Genomic DNA, 19565 nt, shown 5'->3' with positions numbered 1-19565 from the left:
GGAAGAAAAAAAATTTTTTTTTCCTGTATTTGCTTGGTTATTCATAGGGAATGGGGACATCATAAAAAACTGGTGAAGAGAACTGGTAGGTGGAGGACCAGAGGTGACGGTTGGTGACACCCTCTATCACCAAAATCTTTGTCTGTACCATATACCTTCTTGTACCTTTTGAATTTTGAACCACGTGAATGACTATATTCCTTATTCAAAAATGAATAAAATTAAGATTTCTTTACCACCCACACCAGACATCTAAGAGGTGTTCAAGTACACTCTGAGGAAAGTTTGGTTATCTTAACTTCCGGGGTCTCCCTGCCTTCTCCCAGCCCACTCCCTTCAGGGCACAGGGCAGCATCTGTGACATCTGTGCTCTGCCAAGGTCCAGGAGAGGGGTCACCTCTGACCTCTAATGTGCCCAGGCCCTTCCCTTCCTCAGTTGGGAACATCTTTTATTTAAAAATACCTTTTATTTTAAACCCACCAGTTCTTTCTCTCTCTCTTTCTCTCTCTCACACACACACACAGACATACACACCCCCTCTGTCACCAGTAGTCTTTGTTTTTGCAAAAGTTCTGCCTTGTCTCTGACCAGCCAGGGCTGGGGCCAGCTGGATGGGTCTTCACAGCTCTCCAGGGTAGGGTAAAGATGTCCCAGGGGGCCTGTCCAGAGGGTCATGGGCCCAAGCCATTGTCCTCTGGTCCCTACACAGAGAAGGGGTAGAATCGGCTCCTGGGGTCTTCTCCCTTGTTCAACCAGTGGCTGGCCTCTGGCCTCCTTTTCCAGGGTCCTGCTTGGAGCAAATGCCATAGGGGTCTGGGCTCATCTCCGAGGTACTCGAAGAGGGGCCACCCCCCTCACCTTTAAGCAGCTGCCTCCCAGGTCACGACGGCCACCCTACAGGAGGGGAAAAAGCAGTTTTGAGGTTTGATCAAATCACCACGAACACTGGGACTAACCTCTGTGTCCAGTTATAGGGGACTTAATAAGTAACTCGCAATCACACAATACAGTTCTCTGTGGCATGAGGCAGAAGAAACTCTTTATGAACTGATGTGAAATGATGTCAAGATAACATTATTTAAAGACAAAAACACATAGGAACCTGTGTGTTGAGATGTCGAGAGAGAGGGGCACACAAGAAATTTGCTAATAGGTTTCCTCAGAGAAGAGGAATATGATGATGGGGAGACAGAATGGGAGAGAAGCATTTTTACCCTTTTCATTTCTCCCCATGTGATTTGTTGCTTCTTAAAAAGAATCCAATATATTTAAGAATCATAGTATTTTACACTAAAGGGCAAAACAAAGCCCACAGTAGTTATCCCCACTGCCTGGCTATATGCCCAATGGCTTACTCACTGACCTCAGAAGGAGACTATGGATTTCTCCTTCCAGCCTTCATTCAGGGGGTTCCCTCTGCCAGGAAATATGCTCTCTGGTCCTGTCTCCCTGGGAAGGTCTCTCTGTTCCTGCGATTGCCTAGCACTTCCTGCCTCTCTGGGGACCATTCCACCAGGATAACTCAGAAGGGGAAAGACTGGGTTTCTCTTTGTCCCCATCAGGCTGGGAGCTCAGGGAGTGTTCTTCACTCTGTGATCCCAGTTCCAACACAGGGCCCGGCATGTAGCAGGTGTCAAATGATGTTGTTTGAATCAGTGATGCCCATTGGAAGATGAACTAATAGTGGCAGCTCCTGAAGCCACCTGTTCCTCACCCCACAGCGACAGTCTCTACCCAGTATGCTGACGTCTGACACATGGATTTCATCCTCACTGCAAGCCAGCGAGGTCACAGGCGATAAAGGCCTCCCCTCTCCAGAGGCCTCCAGCTGTTCAATGATTGGCCCAGAGGCACCCAGCCAGTTGGTGAAAGGGCTGGACTGGAAATCCATGTTGTCTAACAGTCTGTCTTGTTTCCAGGACACGATGGTGTCTGAAATCCCACTGTGCATTCTCACCCCCTGAGCCTTGCTAGGAGCTGGTGGGACAGGCATCTTTCTCAGCCATCGAAGAGAAACAGCAGACCTTCTGGGAGCTCTGCCCCCTCTCCCCATCTGCCCCTGGGCCCAGGTTGGGGCAGATCCATCCAGATGTGAGCCCAGCCTCCCTGGAGGCTCTCTGGGCCCAGGGACAGCATGTTCATTCACAGGCAGGGCTATTTTGAGGGCTGAGGCTACAGTCCCAGCAGAGTCTAGGGCTTGGGCTTCTCAGACAAACTCTGGCAGGAGTGTCTGAGAAGGGGGTTAGGGGTGGGGGCAGGGGAATTTAGGGTTGAGGTTGGGGGACAGAAAGCCAGCCTCCTACCCTTTCACTCTGCGTCCTCAGGGGGAGCCACCTCCACCCCAAGTTTGGTAGTCCCTGAGAGACCTCAGTTCCATGAGTCACTGGGACTGAACACCTCCCTGAACCTCAGTTTCTTCATCTATGAAATGGGGACAAAAGAGTTCTACTTGCGGATGCAGCTGCAAAAGAGGCTTGTAAACTGCCAAAAGCACTTGAAGAGGCCCTGGCTAGGCTCAGCGTCGCTATCTCTTAGGAACGCAGCGCCAAGGGCTCCGGGAAGCACCGTCGTTAGGAAATGAGCTCCAGTGAGACAGATCTGGGCTTCGAGCTCTGCTCTGCCTTGGACTGCCTGTTGGACCTCAGGCAAGTGGCTTCACCTCCCTGAGTCCCATGTGTCAAGTGGAGTTACTGTGCAGACTGCACACACTAACCCAGGTAAAGTCCTAAGCACAGTGTCAGGAACACAGTAAGTGTTCAGTGTTCTTCACAGCTATTATTGTATTATCAGCATCAACCGGTAATGGCACCTCCTCAAGCTAATGCTGTCTGTGCCACTTCTGCTCCAGAGCTGGGTATATTAACTAGGGAGGGCCTTATAACACGATCCTACCCCACCTTCTCCCCCAGGTAACAAAAGGGGAAACAAGGCAGAGACAAGAACCCCCTTTCTATCTTCCATTTGCTATTTCTACCACAGAGGGCCACACCTAAACCCTCCTTACACAGGAAGATGCTCCAGGGAGCTGTTTCCATGGTGAACCCAACTCCAGACTAGCCAGGTGGGAGGGAAGTGGTGGTTCAAAGTGAAGGGATAGGGTCTGGAGTCTTGGAGCTCTCTGGCCGCAAAGCTCAGAAGGGGGCCCCTCTAGGGGTTCCCCAAGACAGAGAGTTTTCTTCCAGTCAAGTCTTTGAGGGGCTAGAGCTGACCAGGATGGCCCCTTTCACCTATTCCCAGCGGAGCATGTGGAGTTGAGAACATGGCTTCTGTAGCCAAATTTGGCTGGGTTCTTGGTTCTGTAACGGATCCCAGAGAAGTAGCCAGACACAGGCGAGGGTCCGTGACCTGTGGGAAAGACCTGAGACCAGCAGAGAAGCCCCCAGCTTACCTATCAGGGGAACATGATAGACACATCTTCTCCTCCAGGCCCTCCCACACCAACTCTTCCCAGGTCCCGATCACGCAGGCTTGAGTTCAAATCCTGTCTCCACCACAGGCTGTGTCTCTGAACCAGCGACAGCATCTCTAAGTAGGTAGGGATAACCAGAGCACCTCCTTTCCAGGTGGGAATTTTAACAATAGCGTGTGAAGAGTGCTTAGCACAGGAGATCAATACTCATCAAGACACTGTGACTGCTGTCACTGGCCAGTCTCTGCCTCTCCTCTCTGCTCCACCACCTTCAACATCTTCCCTTTTCCTTGTCTAGGTCATGTTTCTGACCATGACCCTTGCCATGCCCTGCTTCCAGAACACCTGTCCCTACCCTCTCATCTGCCTGCCTTCATTCCCAAGCATCCACCGGGACTTAGCCTGCTGGCTGGGGGCTTCCTCTGGGCTCTGATAGTCTTTTTGTGCTCCACCTCCCCATCATTAGGCCACAGCATCCCTGTCCCCAACTCCTTGCCCTTGGCCCCGACACCACACTGGGAATTCCCGATTGTGATGACTGAGAATCCACAACCTGCTTCTCTGGGAATGTTCTCAGAGCCTACAAAAGAAACTGGCTGTTGGGTAGCTAAGGTTTGCTGAACTGAATAAATGGGTGAAAGGTGGTCAGGGGGTATCACCAAGGGCCTAGTCAGCCCTTCACATCCCAGGCAGGACTTTTGAAGGCCCACCCTGACTTCCCAACCCAGACTGAAGCACTAACTGGGGCTCAGCAGCAGGGACCCTCAAGAAAGTACAAGTCTGAGCCTAAGAAGGCTGACTCAGGGAAACTGAGGCAGACACGGGGCTGAGAGGCCAGTTGATGAGCTAGAAGGGGGTGGTCTGAGGCCAGGACATTGGGGTTTCCCCAGAACAGAGTGAAGCAAGCAGAGAACATAGGGCAGCCACAGGAACCAAAGACTGAGGGGCTCAGAGGCCTGACTCTAATCCCCCATGCCCTTTCGCTGTGAGCCATTCTCTGCCTCTGTTTCCCTAGATGTCCATGGTAGCTGCTGGAATCCAAAGCTGTCACACAGACCAGATTCCTTACTACAGGAAAAGCCCAGATCAGAAGGCGGAAAGGCTGTGTGATGATGGGATGAAGCAGGCTCCTCGGGGCTTGGGCAGGAGAAGAACCGGCTTTTAGCCAGAAGAGTCCCTGGCAACCTCTGCTGCTACCCAGCCCCATCTGTTCTCTACCAGCCTGCTTCTCATCCCTACCCAGGACAGACCAAAGGAGCTTAACTCCAGCTCTGCCCAGCAACTCAACAGTGCCCTTCCCTAGCACTGCATCCTTTTGCGGTTGGGTGCCCTCAGGCTCTTGGTCACAGGTATGGCATCCATTCCCTTTTCTTCTCAGTCTCCTGCCCTCAGAGCAGGTCTTTGGATAGGAAACAACTGTTTCAAGGTTGGGGTAGCTCAGGGCAACACACACCAAGCAAGCCCAGAGTCTGCCTTCCGGCTTCCCAGCTGAGTAAGTGGGGCATGTGATTATACCTTTCTGAGCCTCAGAGTCCCACAGGCAGGGTCACTACTTACCTGCCTGATGGGAGTTCTTGTGAAGTTTCAAAAAAGATGACCAGGAAAGCACATGGTACATAGAAAATGCTCAATAAATGATGGCCTTTGTTGTTACTTCCTCATGCCCTCTTCCTAGCACACCTTTGGTTAAGGGGCAGATGTCCCGCGATGAATTTTTAAACCATGCAATACCTGACCACTTTTCTCTTAGGTTGTCAAATTAAAAAATGACAACAGTCAATGCAATAGCCGTCCCGTGTGAATGAATCAAAATTATACCTTTTTTGTCAGATTGGCAAAAATATATTTTTTGGTATGCTGCAAAATTTTAGTAATTAGTTTATGTGTGCCATGAGATAAAAAAGGTTGAAAATTGCTGCTCTAAATCATGCGTGAGCTCTGGCCTTTGCTGCACCCTTTCTGATTGGGAGACATTAAGCGGGTAGCTCTGTTCCATACCAAAACCTGGGCTTGGAGCACCAACGGCCCTCGAACTCTACATAGCGCCCCTCAGCCCCGTCTGGGGTCTCTGGCCCTCTTTTGCTCGGTAAGAGGCCTCGTTCCCCGTCCCCCCTAACCCCGGGGACGCAGTACTGGAGCGCCACGCACTTACCCCCTTGCGCTGGTTGCTGAGGCAGAAGGTGCAGATGGAGCGTGGCTGGCGGCCGCCGTCGGGGGCAGCGGGGACTGCGCTCTTGGCACTGCCGGCCGCTCGGAAGCACGGCTGCCCATCCTCGGCCGCGTCGCCCAGCAGCAGCACGTTGGCCAGGTGCGCGATGTAGCTGGACGCCAAGCGCAAGGTCTCTATCTTGGACAACTTGCGGTCCACCGGCTCAGTAGGGATGAGCGTGCGTAGCGCCGTGAAGGCCGTGTTCACGCTCTGCGTGCGGTCCCGCTCCCGCGCGTTGGCTGCCTGCCGCTGTCGCACCACCACCACCGGGCCCGCACCGCCGCCCGCCCGCCTTCCACCCCCGGGGCCCGGGCCGCGTCGCGCTGCCTCCAGGCCCTCGCAGCAACCGAAAGACTGATCGGAGGCGTCGCTCTCGCTGCGGTTCTCCTCGTCCTCGCTCAGGAGCCGCACGTCCGGGTACAGCACGTGCGCGCCTACGGGGCGCAGCAACGCGAACGCCATGGGCACCCGGTCACGTCCCTCAGTTCGCTGCGCCTCAGCCTTGGCCGCGCCCCGCCGTGCGCTCCCGCGCGCTCCCACGGCCCCGCCGGCCGCCGCCTTATAGCCGAGGGAGGGGCCAACCACGCGGCCGCCCCGGCCTGAGCGGGTGGGCTCCATCCTGGCCAATGGGGACGCGCCCGCCGTGCCCCGGCCAATGGCGACTCGTCTGCCGCCCCTCTTCCCCAGGTTGAAAGCAGCCCGGGAGCGGATGGTCCTCCCTGAAGGCTCCCAGTATCCCCGGGCTAGCCGGGCAAATGCCGAGGGTCAGAATGGGTCAGGTGGGATGTGCGCAGAAACCGTCTCATTACCCGCAGCCTAAACCTGCAAAGAGAATGAGAGCAGGTTCTTTCTCTCTGGACTTCAGTGGCCTCGTTCGGAAAGCGGATTGGGAGAAACCTGCTCGGGTTTTTGTGCCCTCAAATTCTAATTCTGTGGCTCTGTAACTTTCTTGCGTAAGAAATAGGAAAGTACAGATTCCCGATTTTCCCATTCTGATACAGCAGGTCTGAAATGGGGCCAAGGAATCTGCAATACGTACGCGATGGTGATGTCCACGGAGAACACTTGGATAAACACTGTCATCTTTCCAAATATGGATTTGATGGTGTCACATCCCTGATGACAAATTTAAAAAACAACCAAAGCAAAGCAGAAACAAAACACAAACACCAGTCGCTCCATTCATTTATTCATTCAACAAATATTTGTTAGGTCCCCTACTAAGTGTCAGGCATGGTTTTAAGTCTGAGGATACAGAATAAACAAAACAAGTACTTTGCCTTCACAGAGTTGACATTTTGGTTGAAGTTCTACTGTGTGCCAGACACCAGACAAATACCTGACTCTTTAGTACTCCTCACTGACGTTGTGGGGGAGTAGCCCTTATTTCCAGATAAGAGCTTTGGCCTATAGTCTTAGAAGGGGTGAGTGGTGGTACCAGCCTGCAGCTTGTTTGGCTTCACTATTGCCTCCATCCCTCACCCCCAGAATCAAATGCAGGTTTCTCTCCACAGTCTCTCTTTGCAGACTCCCTGACTCTTATACACCCCCCACACCCTTACCTCAGGCTGTTCCCTCCACTGGAATGCCACCCCCACCAACACACACACACACACACACACACACACACACACACACATAGGCACGCGGTCTTCCCTATTGCCTTCCTTCCTTCAGGAAACCTTAGGTTGTTCAGTCTGACATGTCTTCCTCCTCAGAGGCCCTGGGAAGAATTACTGAGCTGACGCCGGCTGCTGGGGTCCTTGTGTCACTCAAGCTCGTTTCCCAGCTCTATTCTGGGGACTGGCCAAGCCTGCATCCACTTGGCCTGGACAAAAACTTTCTCTTCAGTCCAAATGGCAGAGAGGGCACAGAGAGTGACGTTGAAAGGCTTCTAGCTGCTTTCTGGCTCCATCTTCCTTCCTTTCTTGAAGATGCCTCCCAGCTCCGCCATGTTGTTGAGCTTTTCCAACTTCCTTGACCCGGGCCAGAATGGGGAGGGGGGTGGTGGCTGGAGGGTGTCCCTTGGATGCCAGGAGAACAATCCCTGAAGTCTTCAGGCTCCAATGTCTGCCTGCAGAAAAGTCTATTCCCACACCTGGCTCCCCCTACTCCTATATTTGACCGTGACCTTGGTCAGGCTGGGCTTTGCTGAGGAGGAGAAGGAGGTTGCACAGCCCCCTCTCCGGAGGGCCAGTCTCACATGCAGCCCCAGGCCAGGCTGCTGCTTCCTGAGCCGATGAATTATTACCGGGAGATTTCCTTCCCTGTCTGCGCCTCCTTTCAGGGGCTCCTGTCTCCCTTCACTTTCGCTTTCTCCCCCTTCTCCCCCTCTCTTCAGCTCTCCACCTTCAGGTGGCTTGAAATTCCTGTCCGGTCCCCTCCCGAGTCCAGCTTGATGGGAGAAGCCAAACAGGGCGTGAACTGGGCCCTACAGGGGGGAGGGCGCACGCTTGGTAATCTCATTCATTCATTTGCTCCTCAGGCAGGTTTTGACACATGGGACCCCGGAGTGGAGTAAAACAAAACCATGAATGAGACTGAGCCTGGCCTTCTGCAGCCCAGAGGGGAAGGCGAGTTGTAAACAAAGAATATCAGGACAATGTGGTAGGAGCAAGCCAGGGTTCGACATCAGAGAGACCCGCTTTTGGCCCAAGGCTAGATGCCTCTTGATGTCTCCGTTTCCTGCTCTGAAAAGGTGGAGATAATAATAGTACCCATTAGTAGGGCTGCTGATAGTTCCCTGAGTTTATGCCAAAAAAGCCAAGGCCTGAAACACAGAGAGCACTCACCACCTGAGAGGAGTTTGTGGTAGTGTTGTGAGGGGCGGGCACCAGGCCAAGGAACAGCTTGGACTGTTCTAGGCTTTGTCCCTGGGAGTGGAGAGAGGGTCCTGCCACATTCTCAGCTCACCCACAAGAGAGGCTTCAGCTCCTTCTGCCATCTGATCCTCACTCTGCTCCAGTCACACTGGCCTCACTGATCCTGGAACCCACCTCTGCCTGGCAGGCACTGTCCCCAGATATCTCCATGGCTTATTCCCTTACTTCTTTCCAATCTTCACTCCTATCTCATCTCCTCAGAGAGGCCTTCCCTGACCACTGGGACTAAAACAGCAAATGTCCCTCCCACCTCCCAGCACCCTTCACCCGGGTCTCTGTCTCCCCTTTACTCTGCTTTACTTATTTCCATAGCATTTATCACTGCTGTCACTCATTCAGCCACAACTATTAATTGAGCACCTACTATGTTCCCAGTTCTGGGAATGCGGAAGTGAACATGCTACACATTTATTTGTTCACTAGAATATGAGGCAAGGACTTTGGATTTTGCTCATCTCACTTTCTCCCTATTACAATCTTCTGAGGAAGGTATTTTTTTTATAACCATTTTACGAATGAAGAAACTGAGGTTCTGAGAGAGAAAAGTGATCTGCCTGAGGTCAAACAGTGGGCCAGTAGGGGAGCACAGGTCATTTGGTCTCCTTCCCCAACCACATGACCTCTAAAGTGGCCCAGAGGTCTGTGAGGGCTGAGCAGGAGTCTGCCAGGCTGAGAGAACAGCTGGGCTTTGGTCCTGCTGAAACATTTTTAGTTCCTCTGAGGCACCAGCTGTCCTCCCTGCCTGCAGTGCCCATCCCCTCAGTTCTGCACAGACAACCCTGGTCAACCAAAGTTCAGTGTAGCTTCTCAGAGATGCCCACTTTGCTTCTCTTCCCCAACCATTGTGCAAAGTCTTGTAGTGATGATCATATTGTATTTTGACTTCTCTCCCTTCATCTCTGATTCCCCACTTCTATTTCGCTGCCCCCCACACATGAATGGTACTTTTTGATACTTTATATTTTTTAGAGCTGTTTTGCTTTGCAACAACATTGAGAAGGTGCAGAGATGTCCTGTATGCCCCCTGCCCCTACACTTGAATAGCCTCTCTAGTATGAACATCACTCACTCACCAGAATGGTACATTTGTTATAATCAATAAGCCTACATTGACACATCATTATCACACAAAGTCCACATTGACACATCATTATCACACAAAGTCCATAGTTTACATTAGGGTTCACTGTAGGTGTTGTACATTCTATGGGTTTGGACAAATGCATACTGACATATACCCATCATATAGTATCATACAGAGTATTTCCACAGCTCTAAAAGTCCTCTGTGCTCTGCCTGTTCATGTAACCCCCATTCCTGCAACCACTGATCTATCTCCATAGTTTTGTCTTTTCCAGAATGTCCTATAGTTAAAGTCACATAGTGTATGGCATTTTCAGATTGACTTCTTTCACTTAGAAATATGCATTTAAGGTCCCTCTTTGTCTTTTCGTGGCTTGATAGCTCACTTCTTTTTAGTGCTGAGTAATATTCTGTTATCTGGAGGTGCCATGATTTATTTATCCATTAACCTATTGAAGAGCAGCGTGGTTGCTTCCAAGTTTTGGCAATTATGAATAAGGCTGCAATAAACATCTTTATGCAGGTTTTGTATGGACATTAATTTTTAACTCCTTTGGGTAAATACAAGGAATGTGATTGTTGGATCGTATAGTAAGAGTATGTTTATTTTTTTACGGAACCACCAAACTGTCTTCTAAAGTGGCTGCACCATTTTGCATTCCCACCAGCAATGAATGAGAGTTCCTGTTGCTCCACATCCTCACCAGCGTTTGGTGTTGTCAGTGTTCCGGATCTTGGCCATTCTGATACGTGTGTAGTGGCATCTCGTTTTAATTTGCATTTCCCTGATGAGGTATGATGTGGAGCATCTTTTCATATGCTTATTTGCCACCTGTGTATCTTCTTTGATGAGGTGTCTGTTAAGTTCTCTGGCTTATTTTTTAATTGGTCTGTTTGTTTTCTTATTATTGAATTTTAAGAGTTCTTTGTATATTTTAGATAACAGTCTTTTATCAGATGTGTCTTTTGGAAATATATTCTCCCAGTCTCTGGCCTGTCTTCTAATTCTGTTTGTATTGCCTTTTGCAGAACAGAAGTTTTAAATTTTAATGACATCCAGCTTATTGATGATTTCTTTCATGGCTCATGTCTTTGGTGTACCTTAAAACTCCAAACAATAGGTTTTCTCCAATGTTACATTATAGGAATTTTATAGTTTTGTGTTTTACCTTTAGGTCTGTGAACAATTTTGAGTTAAATTTCATGAAGGGTGTAAAGTCTGTGTTTAGATTCATGTTTCTGCAGGTCCAGTTATTCCAGCACTATTTATTGAAGAGATTTTGTTTGTTCCATTGTATTGCATTTACTCCTTTGTCAAAGATCAGTTGACTCTCTATATAGGGGGCTATTTATGGGCTTTCTATTCTGGTCCATTGATCTATTTGTCTGTTCTTTCACCAGTACACTGTGTAGCTTTATAGTAAGTCTTACAGTTAGGTAGCATCTGTCCTCTTTGTTCTTCTCCTTCAATATTGTGTTAACTAATCTGGATCTACTCTAATACTTTTGATACATGTCTTTAAATTACATGTGTCTTTGTGTGAGTGGATTATTAATTTATGCAAGTGGTAGTTTCCATAGATCTCTTTCTTAGTTTGTTTTGTTTCTTGACACCGTGCTCAGTGAGTTGAGTCTAACCCGAGTCCATTGCCTCTAATTGCCGCTTAGTTTGCACGGCGTGCGTGCCTTCCCCATGCCTCCTTTTTCCATTCCTTTAGGGATGGACACTGTGGGTACTTCCAACTCCTACTTCCCAGAGCAAAGCTGTGAATTTCTGAGGCGTGACTCTCATGGACTCCTGTGTGTGTTTCTGGGATATAAACCCAGAGGCGGGATTCCTGGGGCAGGGAGAATATTTATACTTAGCCTCAGCACTGTCTGACTGTGCTCTAGGATGGCTGCTGCAGTGAACATGCCCACCAGCAGAGCATGAGAGACCACTTCCTCCACATCATCTCTGGCACTTGGAATGATCTGTTTTCCTGTTTTAATTTGGAATTCTCTAATGACCGAGAAGTGGGTTGTTTTTCATCTCATTGTGTTGCCTCCTCCACAAGACTGTGTATTCTCTAAGGGTAAGGAATGTATCTCAGAATTCTAGGCCAGAGCCTGGCACATTGTGGGCAATAATGAATACCTGTTGACTGACTGACTGATTGAATGAATGAATTAAAGGGCTAATACACAGCGTTCTACACCCACTTTGTACCAAACTTTGACCTAGATGGTGATGGCTCATGTATGTGTGTTTGTGTGCAGATGAGGGGACACATCAAGTCCTACACCTCTGTCTACTTGGAGAAAAAGAACAAAGGTAGTTAGAATTTATTAAGGGTCTATTTTTTGTCCAGAACTCATAGGTAAATCATAACCTTAAGTTCAGTTAAGCAAGATAAAAATGTATTTCTTACTTATATTCAAGGTATTTGCAGGCGTGGCAGGTCTTTCATTTTGCCGTGTGGTAGCCAGCTTTCAAGATAGCCCTCAATGATCCTTGTTTCCTGGTATTTACCTCCCTGTGTAGACTCCTCCCCCACTGAACCAGATCTGAATTGTGCGACCAAAAGAATATTGCAGAAGTCACAGTGTGTGACTTTGAAATCTAGCTGATTAAGGCATCAAGCTTCTGCCTTGTTCTCTTAAATCACTCACTCTGGAGATAGCAGCCACCATGCCTTGAGGTCACACAACCAGTAAGTGATGGAAGGAGATTTTGGCTTGACAGCAATTTTTCCCACTTGCCTCATCCCATAGAAATTCTTAAGAAAACAAGATCATGCCCTGGTTGGTGTGGATCAGTACATTGGGTGCTGGCCTGAGAACTGAAAGATCAGTGGTTTGGTTCCCAGTCAGGGTGCATGCCTGGGTTGAGGACCAGAGGCAACCAATTGTTTCTTGCCCTCTTTTTCTCCCTCCCTTTCCCTCTTTCTAAAAATAAATAAATAAAATCTTTTTAAAAAGAGAGAGAGAGAATAAGATCATGACCCTGGTCAATACTTGGTACATAATAAGCATCCAGAAATATCTGTTGAATGAATGTGTTAAGTGAACATTCAAACCCTTTTTACATAGAGATACCAGGTTCTACTGTGTACTGTTCTTCTGTTCTGGTTAATGAGAAGGCTCCCTTGACTTCACTCACATGGCTCCTACCAACCACATGGGGCTGGCACTTTTGATTCTACCTCCAGAGCTCAGTTCCTCTAAGGTCCCTCCAGACCATCCTTTTCAAGAGTGAATTCCTGGGAATTCTTGTTCTGGGAGATGCCCAGGGTTCCATGATTTAAAAAAACAAAACAAAACTCTGGGAAGCTGTGTTCTGCATCCCCCTTCTGGAGAGTTGTGGCACACTAGCATGTTAAAGGCTCTGAGAAATCCTGCGGCAAAAGAACTCCTTAGGCTTTATTTCAATCTGCATTTTCTAGGCTATTTTTTGACCACAGATCATCCCATCCAGGCGCCCACCCCCATCCTGGACCAGACATCTACTAGAGAATACAGTTTAGCAGTAATTTCTCCAGGCTGTTATCAGTGACATCCAGCTTGGCGTGATGGCTTCTATTTTTTCCTGAAGGCATGTTTGATAGGAGTGAGGGGGGAGTGAGCAGGTGGGTGCTGGTTACCAGGCAGAGCTGGGCTAAGAGGGGGACCTCCAGGCATCTTCCCAGAACCCCACTCTCTAAGGGACACTAAAATATCACTGGAAATGTAACAGTTGGGAAAAAAATGTGTTTCCGGCACTTCTATTAGGAGAAGTGCAGTATAAATTGAAATAATAATAATAATATAATTGAAGGATCACTTTGTTAGGTACTGTTCTAAGCACTTGTGTGCATTTTCTAATTTAACTCTCAGGGCAGTGCCATGAGCTAACTACTATTAATATTTCTGTTTTACAGATGAGTAGACTAAGAAACAGAGAGGTTCAGTAACTTGGCTTAGGGCACACAGCAAGGAAATGGACAGGAATTCTTTGATGAGTTGCTTGTGGTGGGTTTGAAGCCCCTCTGGGTAGTTTAAGCTTAGATGCTCACAGAACTCTGCTCCAGGGAGCATGGATCTCTTAGCCAGCCACAGTGCTATGATTTTGTTGAGCCTGTGCAGGTGCCCACTTGGCTCAGGTTGGCCCTAATACCAGTGATACAAAGTCACCAAGATGATGTAGAAGATCAAGATGATGTCAAATGAAACCACCGTTTAAGGAGTCCTTTGAGATTCAAAGAGTACTGTTGAAAATCTTAAGGCTGAATGTCAGGGGTAGGGCCCCATATCCAGAGCTCAGCTGATGACCTGTGCCCTTGGGCAATTCTCCTCCCCTCTGGAGACTAGACAGTGTGGGGAGTGAAAGCTGGGGAGTGGGCCCCAGAGAACTCTGACATCGGCAGACCATGCATGCTACCCCCAGCTCCAGGTTTGGAGCCCAGCTCAGACAATAGGATTTCAGAGAAGAGTGAGATCAGAGACCCAGAACAATCTGGAAAGGCTTCCTGAGAAAGGTGTCCTGGGTCAAGTTTAGGGGGGCTCAGCTATCCTAAATTAGGTAGCCCCATGGTGAAGCTGTGTTTTCGTTTATCCTTACTGGTCAGTGGTGATGCTGGCACAGCAGGTGCGTTTGTGCGTTGCCCTCCTAAGTTGCCATGCAGACCCTGCTGTTCGCCTACACAGTGTCCACTCCCCAGCAACAGAACCCAAATTTGTCTGGGGTAGGAACTGATCTAACCATAACATTTCCCTTCTCAGCCTTCATTGCAGCTAGGAGTGGCCATGTGGCTCATTTTGGCCAATGAGGTGAAGATAGAAGTTCCTACGGAGGGTCCACCTCCTCAAATGAAATGACAGAGTCTCTTGAGAAGGCTTTACCTTTTACCTTCACTTTCTCTCTGCCTGGGATGCAGATGCAGTTCCTAGAGGTATAGCAACCACCTTGGTGCAATGAAGACAAAAATCACATGCTAGGGAGGGCAGAGTGAACAGCCAAAGTAGCCGAGTCTCCCATGTTCTCCTTGAGCAGCCACACTGGCCCCTAGTCTCTTCTTAAAAAAAAAAAAAAAAATTTATTTACTTCTTTAGAGGGGAAGGGAGGGAGAGAGAAAGAGAGGGAGAGAAACATCCATGTATGGTTGCCTCTCACGCGCCCCCAACCGGGGATCTGGCCTGTAACCCAGGCATGTGCCCTGACTGGGAATTGAACTGGCAACCCCCTGGTTCACAGGCCAGCACTCAATCCACTGAGCCACACCAGCCAGGGCCCAATCCCTTGGGAAATAAAGAACAACAAAAACCCTCCTATTTGGTGAAGCCACTGCATTGGATTTCTATTACATACAGCCAAATGCAAGCCATTATCAATATATCTAAGTCTCATAATACTGTTCATACCACTATCATCTATAGTGCCCTGCGTGCCAGGCACTGGATCAACAATACCTCATACCCATTGTCTCATTAAGTCCTCACCATCCTAGAATTACCATCATGTTACAGAAAGGGAAATTAGGGCTCCCAGGAGTTAACCTAAATGAGGAGCAGAGACAAGATTTGAACCTGGGCCTCTAATTTTTCTAAGTCTGTGTTAGTAGCTCTGGTGATTTAAAAGCATGACCCCCACTCTTCCCTTCAAGAGCTGAGATCTCTGTCCTCTCCCCTGGAGTCTGGGCAGGTTTGTGGTTGCTGTGGCTTGTTGAATTTCGCAGAAGTAACCCTCTGTGACTTCTGAACCTGGATCATAAAAGGTGATGCAGCTTCTGTCTTGTTCACTGGAACCCTCTTGCTTGGAGCTCAGGGTTGCCAGGTAACAAGTACCAGTGCCCTGAGACCGCAATGCTGTGAGGAAGCCCAGGCTACATGAAGGTGCTTGGGATCAGTTGTACTATTCTTCCTCTCTTCCAAGCCCAGGGGACAGATAAGTGAGTGAAGATGCCTTTGTCTGATTCCAACCCTGCTGTTAAGTCACCCCCACCGTTGAGTCTTCCCAGGTGAAGCCTCAGACACCATGGAGCAGCAAGCAGGCTTCCCTGCTGTGCTTGTTATTATGATTCCAGAAGTATAGAATTTGTGAGCATAAGAAAATGCTCATTTTAAGACACCAAGTTGCGGGGTAATTTGTCCCACAGCTATACTAATTGTAACTGTAGCTCACTGTAATGCCTCCCAAATGTTATCGTCACACCTGAAAGTATCGAAAGCCTGAAAATTTAGTTGATTTTTAAAATTATCCACTGGCATTATATTCTGTAAAGTCACTGCAAACATCAAATTAGCAGATACTAACCATGTATAGGGGAAAGTATAGGATTAGTTTCCTGTGAGCCTCTGGTCACAACCCTTTGTCAAGGGATCAATACAGAGCCTTGTTTTATGTGTGTTTCTGTTTAAAGATGTCTTATTTGATATGAACTGTTGATTCATGGACATTGAAGTCATGGTCAACAGCACTGAAGCTCACATCTGAACTGAGTGTATCTGACTCTTATTCTCTCCGTCAGGCGCATCGCAGCCTTTTTGAACATAGGAACACTAGACAGCCAATTCAGCACTGTGCTTGGGGGCCATTTTAATTACCAATAAAAAGCACAAAAATTTGTGAAGCGTGGCACTAAATAGACCACAGAAAGAACACGTGTTTACAGGATGAGAGCAGAAACAAGAAGGCAGAACGTCAGCTCAATCCACCCCCACTGGGAACATGGGTGTTCAGTGATTCAAATTTTTCATCACTAGGCACAAATTGGTGAATGACTGTGAAAGCACTGGCAAGTATTCGTTTGGCGTTACAAATACATTTTACAAATTCACAAATATGGAATCTGTGAATTATAAGAATTGACTGTGTTATTGGATAAGTTTAGGACGTGCAGTCTTGTTAAATAATTGGAGAGAGTGAGGTGTAAAGCCGGCAGAGACATAAAGCATTTCAAGAGTGTCACTTTTCTCATTTGCAAAATGTGGATGATGAGGCCTTCCTGCCAGGTTTGTAGAGGAGGGGGTACAGTAGTCTCCCCTTATCTGTGGTTTCGCTTTCTGCACTTTCAGTTACCCGAGGTCAACTGCAGACTGAAAATATTAAATGGAAAATTCCGGAAGTAAACAATGCATAAGTTTTAATCGCACACCATTATGAGTAGTGTAATGAAATTCTTGACGTCCTGCTTTGTCCCATCCGGGACGTGACTCATCCCTTTGTCCAGCGTTCCATGTGTATACCCTCCCCACCCATTAGTCACTTAGTAGCCATCTTGGTGATCAGATCGACTGTCACGTATCACAGTGCTTGTGATCAAGTAACCCTTATTTTACTTAATAATGACCCCAAAGCACAAGAGTAGTGATGCTGGCAATTCAGATGTGCGAGAGAAGATGCAGAATGCTTTCTTTAAGTGAAAAGGTAAGTAAATACAGGAAAAAAACCATAGTACTATTTGTGATTTCAAGCATACGTGAGGGGTCTTGAAATGTACCCCCTTCAGATAAGGGGGGACTGCTTTAGTAACAATAACAATTACTATTATTTTTTGAGGACTATATGCTAAACGCTTTGCATATCTGATCTCATTGCCTCTACAACATCTCTATGAGAGAGGGCCAACAATTAAGCCAGTTTTACAGACAAGAAAACTCAGACCCAGCCAGGTTAAGGGACTTTGCCTGAGGTCTCACAAATTAGAACAAGCAAAGCTGGGTCCCAGGTCCATCTCTGCCTGAGTCCCATGCCCATGTTCTTTCCCACCTTGCTCCCCTAATTGCCTAAGAGCCCGTGTTTACCCAATGCCCAGCACATAATATGCTTAGTAAGTGGATGCTTAACTGGGATCTGGGGCCTTTGAGGCAGTTCTGCAAAGGGATGGGGGAGGCGGAGCCCTGGTGTGGGGTGGGGGCCAGAATAGGAGCCACTGGGGAAAGAAGGGAGCCTGTGTGGTGGGGAAGGGAGGGCAGGTAGCTAGGAGGATCTGTAATCAGATCCCGTGCTCCCTCCCACAGAGGGTTAAAGCAGCTCAGCCTCCTCCTGGCTGAGCGGAAATCAGATTCTGAGAGTTGAGTAGGGCTCCAGAGGGATGTTTTTCTTCTCCATTTGTCTGCTGTGGCCGGCCCATAAAATCCACCGGAACTCCATGCTGAACTGAGGAATTCCTGCTGAACTGAGGAACTCCTGCTGAACAGGGACATGGAGAAGGCAGGCAGCGGAGAGCCCTTGTCAGAAGAGAGACCACCCCCGTCTTCAAGGCCCCCACCACTGGGTCAGGTGATGCCCTCAGGAGGCTTCACGGGATTCTTTGGATGGGGACATGTACTAGGAAGAAGTGACACCCCCTCCCCCAAATGAACTTGGGGGGGGGGGCAAGGAATGAGACCAGACAGGGAGGGATCAAGCTATGGCAGGTGAATGGGATATGAGTCAGGTTCTCGCCTTCTGTGTTGGGTGGCATCGGGCAAGTATCTGCCTATTGTCTCGTCTGAGCACCCTGAGTGAAATGGCCAGCACTTGCAATTTCCTAATGAGAGGTGAAAGTTTCAGGCTCGCTCTATCTAGCCTGCACCTTGCATGACTTTTCTCCAGTGAAGGCAGTGCAATTATTATCAATCTTATTTTACAATAAACTGAGGCTCAGAAAGGATAAGTGACCTGCCCAATGTCACCCACTAGCAGGGGCAGGGCAGGATTCAAACCCAGACATTCGGTGCCAGAATCTACCTCACAAGCATTCAACTCTCCTGCCTCCCAATGTGAGCATTACTAATTCTCCTTGTCCTGGGATGATCTGTTTACATCTCCTGACTGACCCCTCACTCTTTAAGACTCAATTCATGCATTATCTCCTCCAGGAAGCCTGCCCTGACTAGCCAAGGTGGGCTGGGCCTCCTCTTTGGCTACCCACACCCCTGGGAGATAACTGTTTTTGTTACTAGGCTGTGAGCCTGAGTGAGCAGAGCCACTTCTGATTTCTCTCTGTTCCTCCTGCATCAGCCAACACAAAAAAGTTTCAATTTGCCTTGAGGATGCTAAGTGATGTGGAGGGGTTAGAACAATGTGGATTTGTGACTGACTTATCCTTTTCCACCCTCTTACCCCTCTGTCCTATCTCCTACCCTCCCCCCTCACTGACTCCTCTCCAGCCATACTGCCTACTTGCTACTCCTCATACACTGATACCACTCTGCCTCAGGACCTTTGCACTTGCTGTGGACAGTGCTCCGTTGCCTGGAACACTCTTCTAGATGTTGCTGGTTTACTTCATCATCTTGTTTACATATCTACTCAGATGTCACCTTCTCATCGAGGCCTGACTGGTCCACCCTATTTAACAACATGACCCCCCTACACACACACTCCCAAACCACTTGCCTTTCTGTGTTTTTTATTTTGCCACGGCCCTTATAACTGCCTAACATACTATGTATTTTACTAAGAGTGCTTTTTATTTCTTGACTTTTTCCTACCCCAGAATACATACTCATAGAGCAGATCGCTGTTTATTCTTAAATGTATTCCCAGTGCATAAAACCACTCAGTGCTGGTTTGCTGAATGAATGAATGAGCTGCAGGAGCCCAGGCATGGGGTTGTCCGGATGAGGAAGCAGGTGATGTAAGGAAAGGGCAGGAGCGAGGAGGCCAGGTTGAGCCAGTGGGGCTAGGGCTGGAGGACATTCCGTGGAAATGACAGCTTGCTACACCTCTGGGAAGCCCTGAGGATGGGAGAGCACAAGGGCAAGGCTTTGAAGATGCAAACGTGGGGCGTCTCTCAGGGCCTCCCTCCTTCCTGGTCTGGTGTGCCTCCGGCCCTGCCAGTAAACAGGATCTCTGGGCAACTGCCTGAGAACTCTACCCAGCACCCCAGAGGCCTTGACGGGCTCCTTCCTGCTCTATAAATTGGATCCCTTCAAGCTGTGACATCCTGGACCCTGCTCGGAGAGCTCTGAGGCAGGGCAGATTTGTTGCAAAGAGTCGTGTTTAGCCTTGAGCAGGACACTGCACCTTAATTTTCT

At 48.7% G+C, this 19565-nt stretch overlaps 1 protein-coding gene across 1 annotated transcript; it reads right to left on the bottom strand.

The window, feature by feature from the left end:
• Positions 1-428: 428 nt before the first annotated feature.
• TCF15 (transcription factor 15) lies at positions 429-6154 on the bottom strand. Its single transcript, XM_090285251.1, has 2 exons — positions 5563-6154; positions 429-895 (listed from the first exon to the last, which is right to left on the bottom strand). Exons 1-2 carry the CDS (start codon positions 6079-6081, stop codon positions 821-823), a joined length of 594 nt encoding a protein of 197 aa, XP_090141377.1. The 5' UTR covers positions 6082-6154; the 3' UTR covers positions 429-820.
• Positions 6155-19565: the final 13411 nt, after the last annotated feature.

This window comes from Furipterus horrens, unplaced genomic scaffold, assembly GCF_987537825.1.
Source record: "Furipterus horrens unplaced genomic scaffold, mFurHor1.1.pri manual_scaffold_8, whole genome shotgun sequence".
Lineage (NCBI taxonomy): Eukaryota > Metazoa > Chordata > Mammalia > Chiroptera > Furipteridae > Furipterus > Furipterus horrens.
Note: the sequence above shows the minus strand (reverse complement) of the source record. Positions and strands in the feature narration are given on the sequence as shown.

Bases quoted from the DNA above. Each gene is read 5' to 3' on its own strand.
- TCF15 (XM_090285251.1), bottom strand. From the start codon at position 6,081: ATGGCGTTCGCGTTGCTGCGCCCCGTAGGCGCGCACGTGCTGTACCCG. The intron at 896-5,562 runs GTAAGTGCGTGG...CCCCTCCTGTAG, and splicing joins TCAGCAACCAGCGCAAGGGG to GGTGGCCGTCGTGACCTGGG.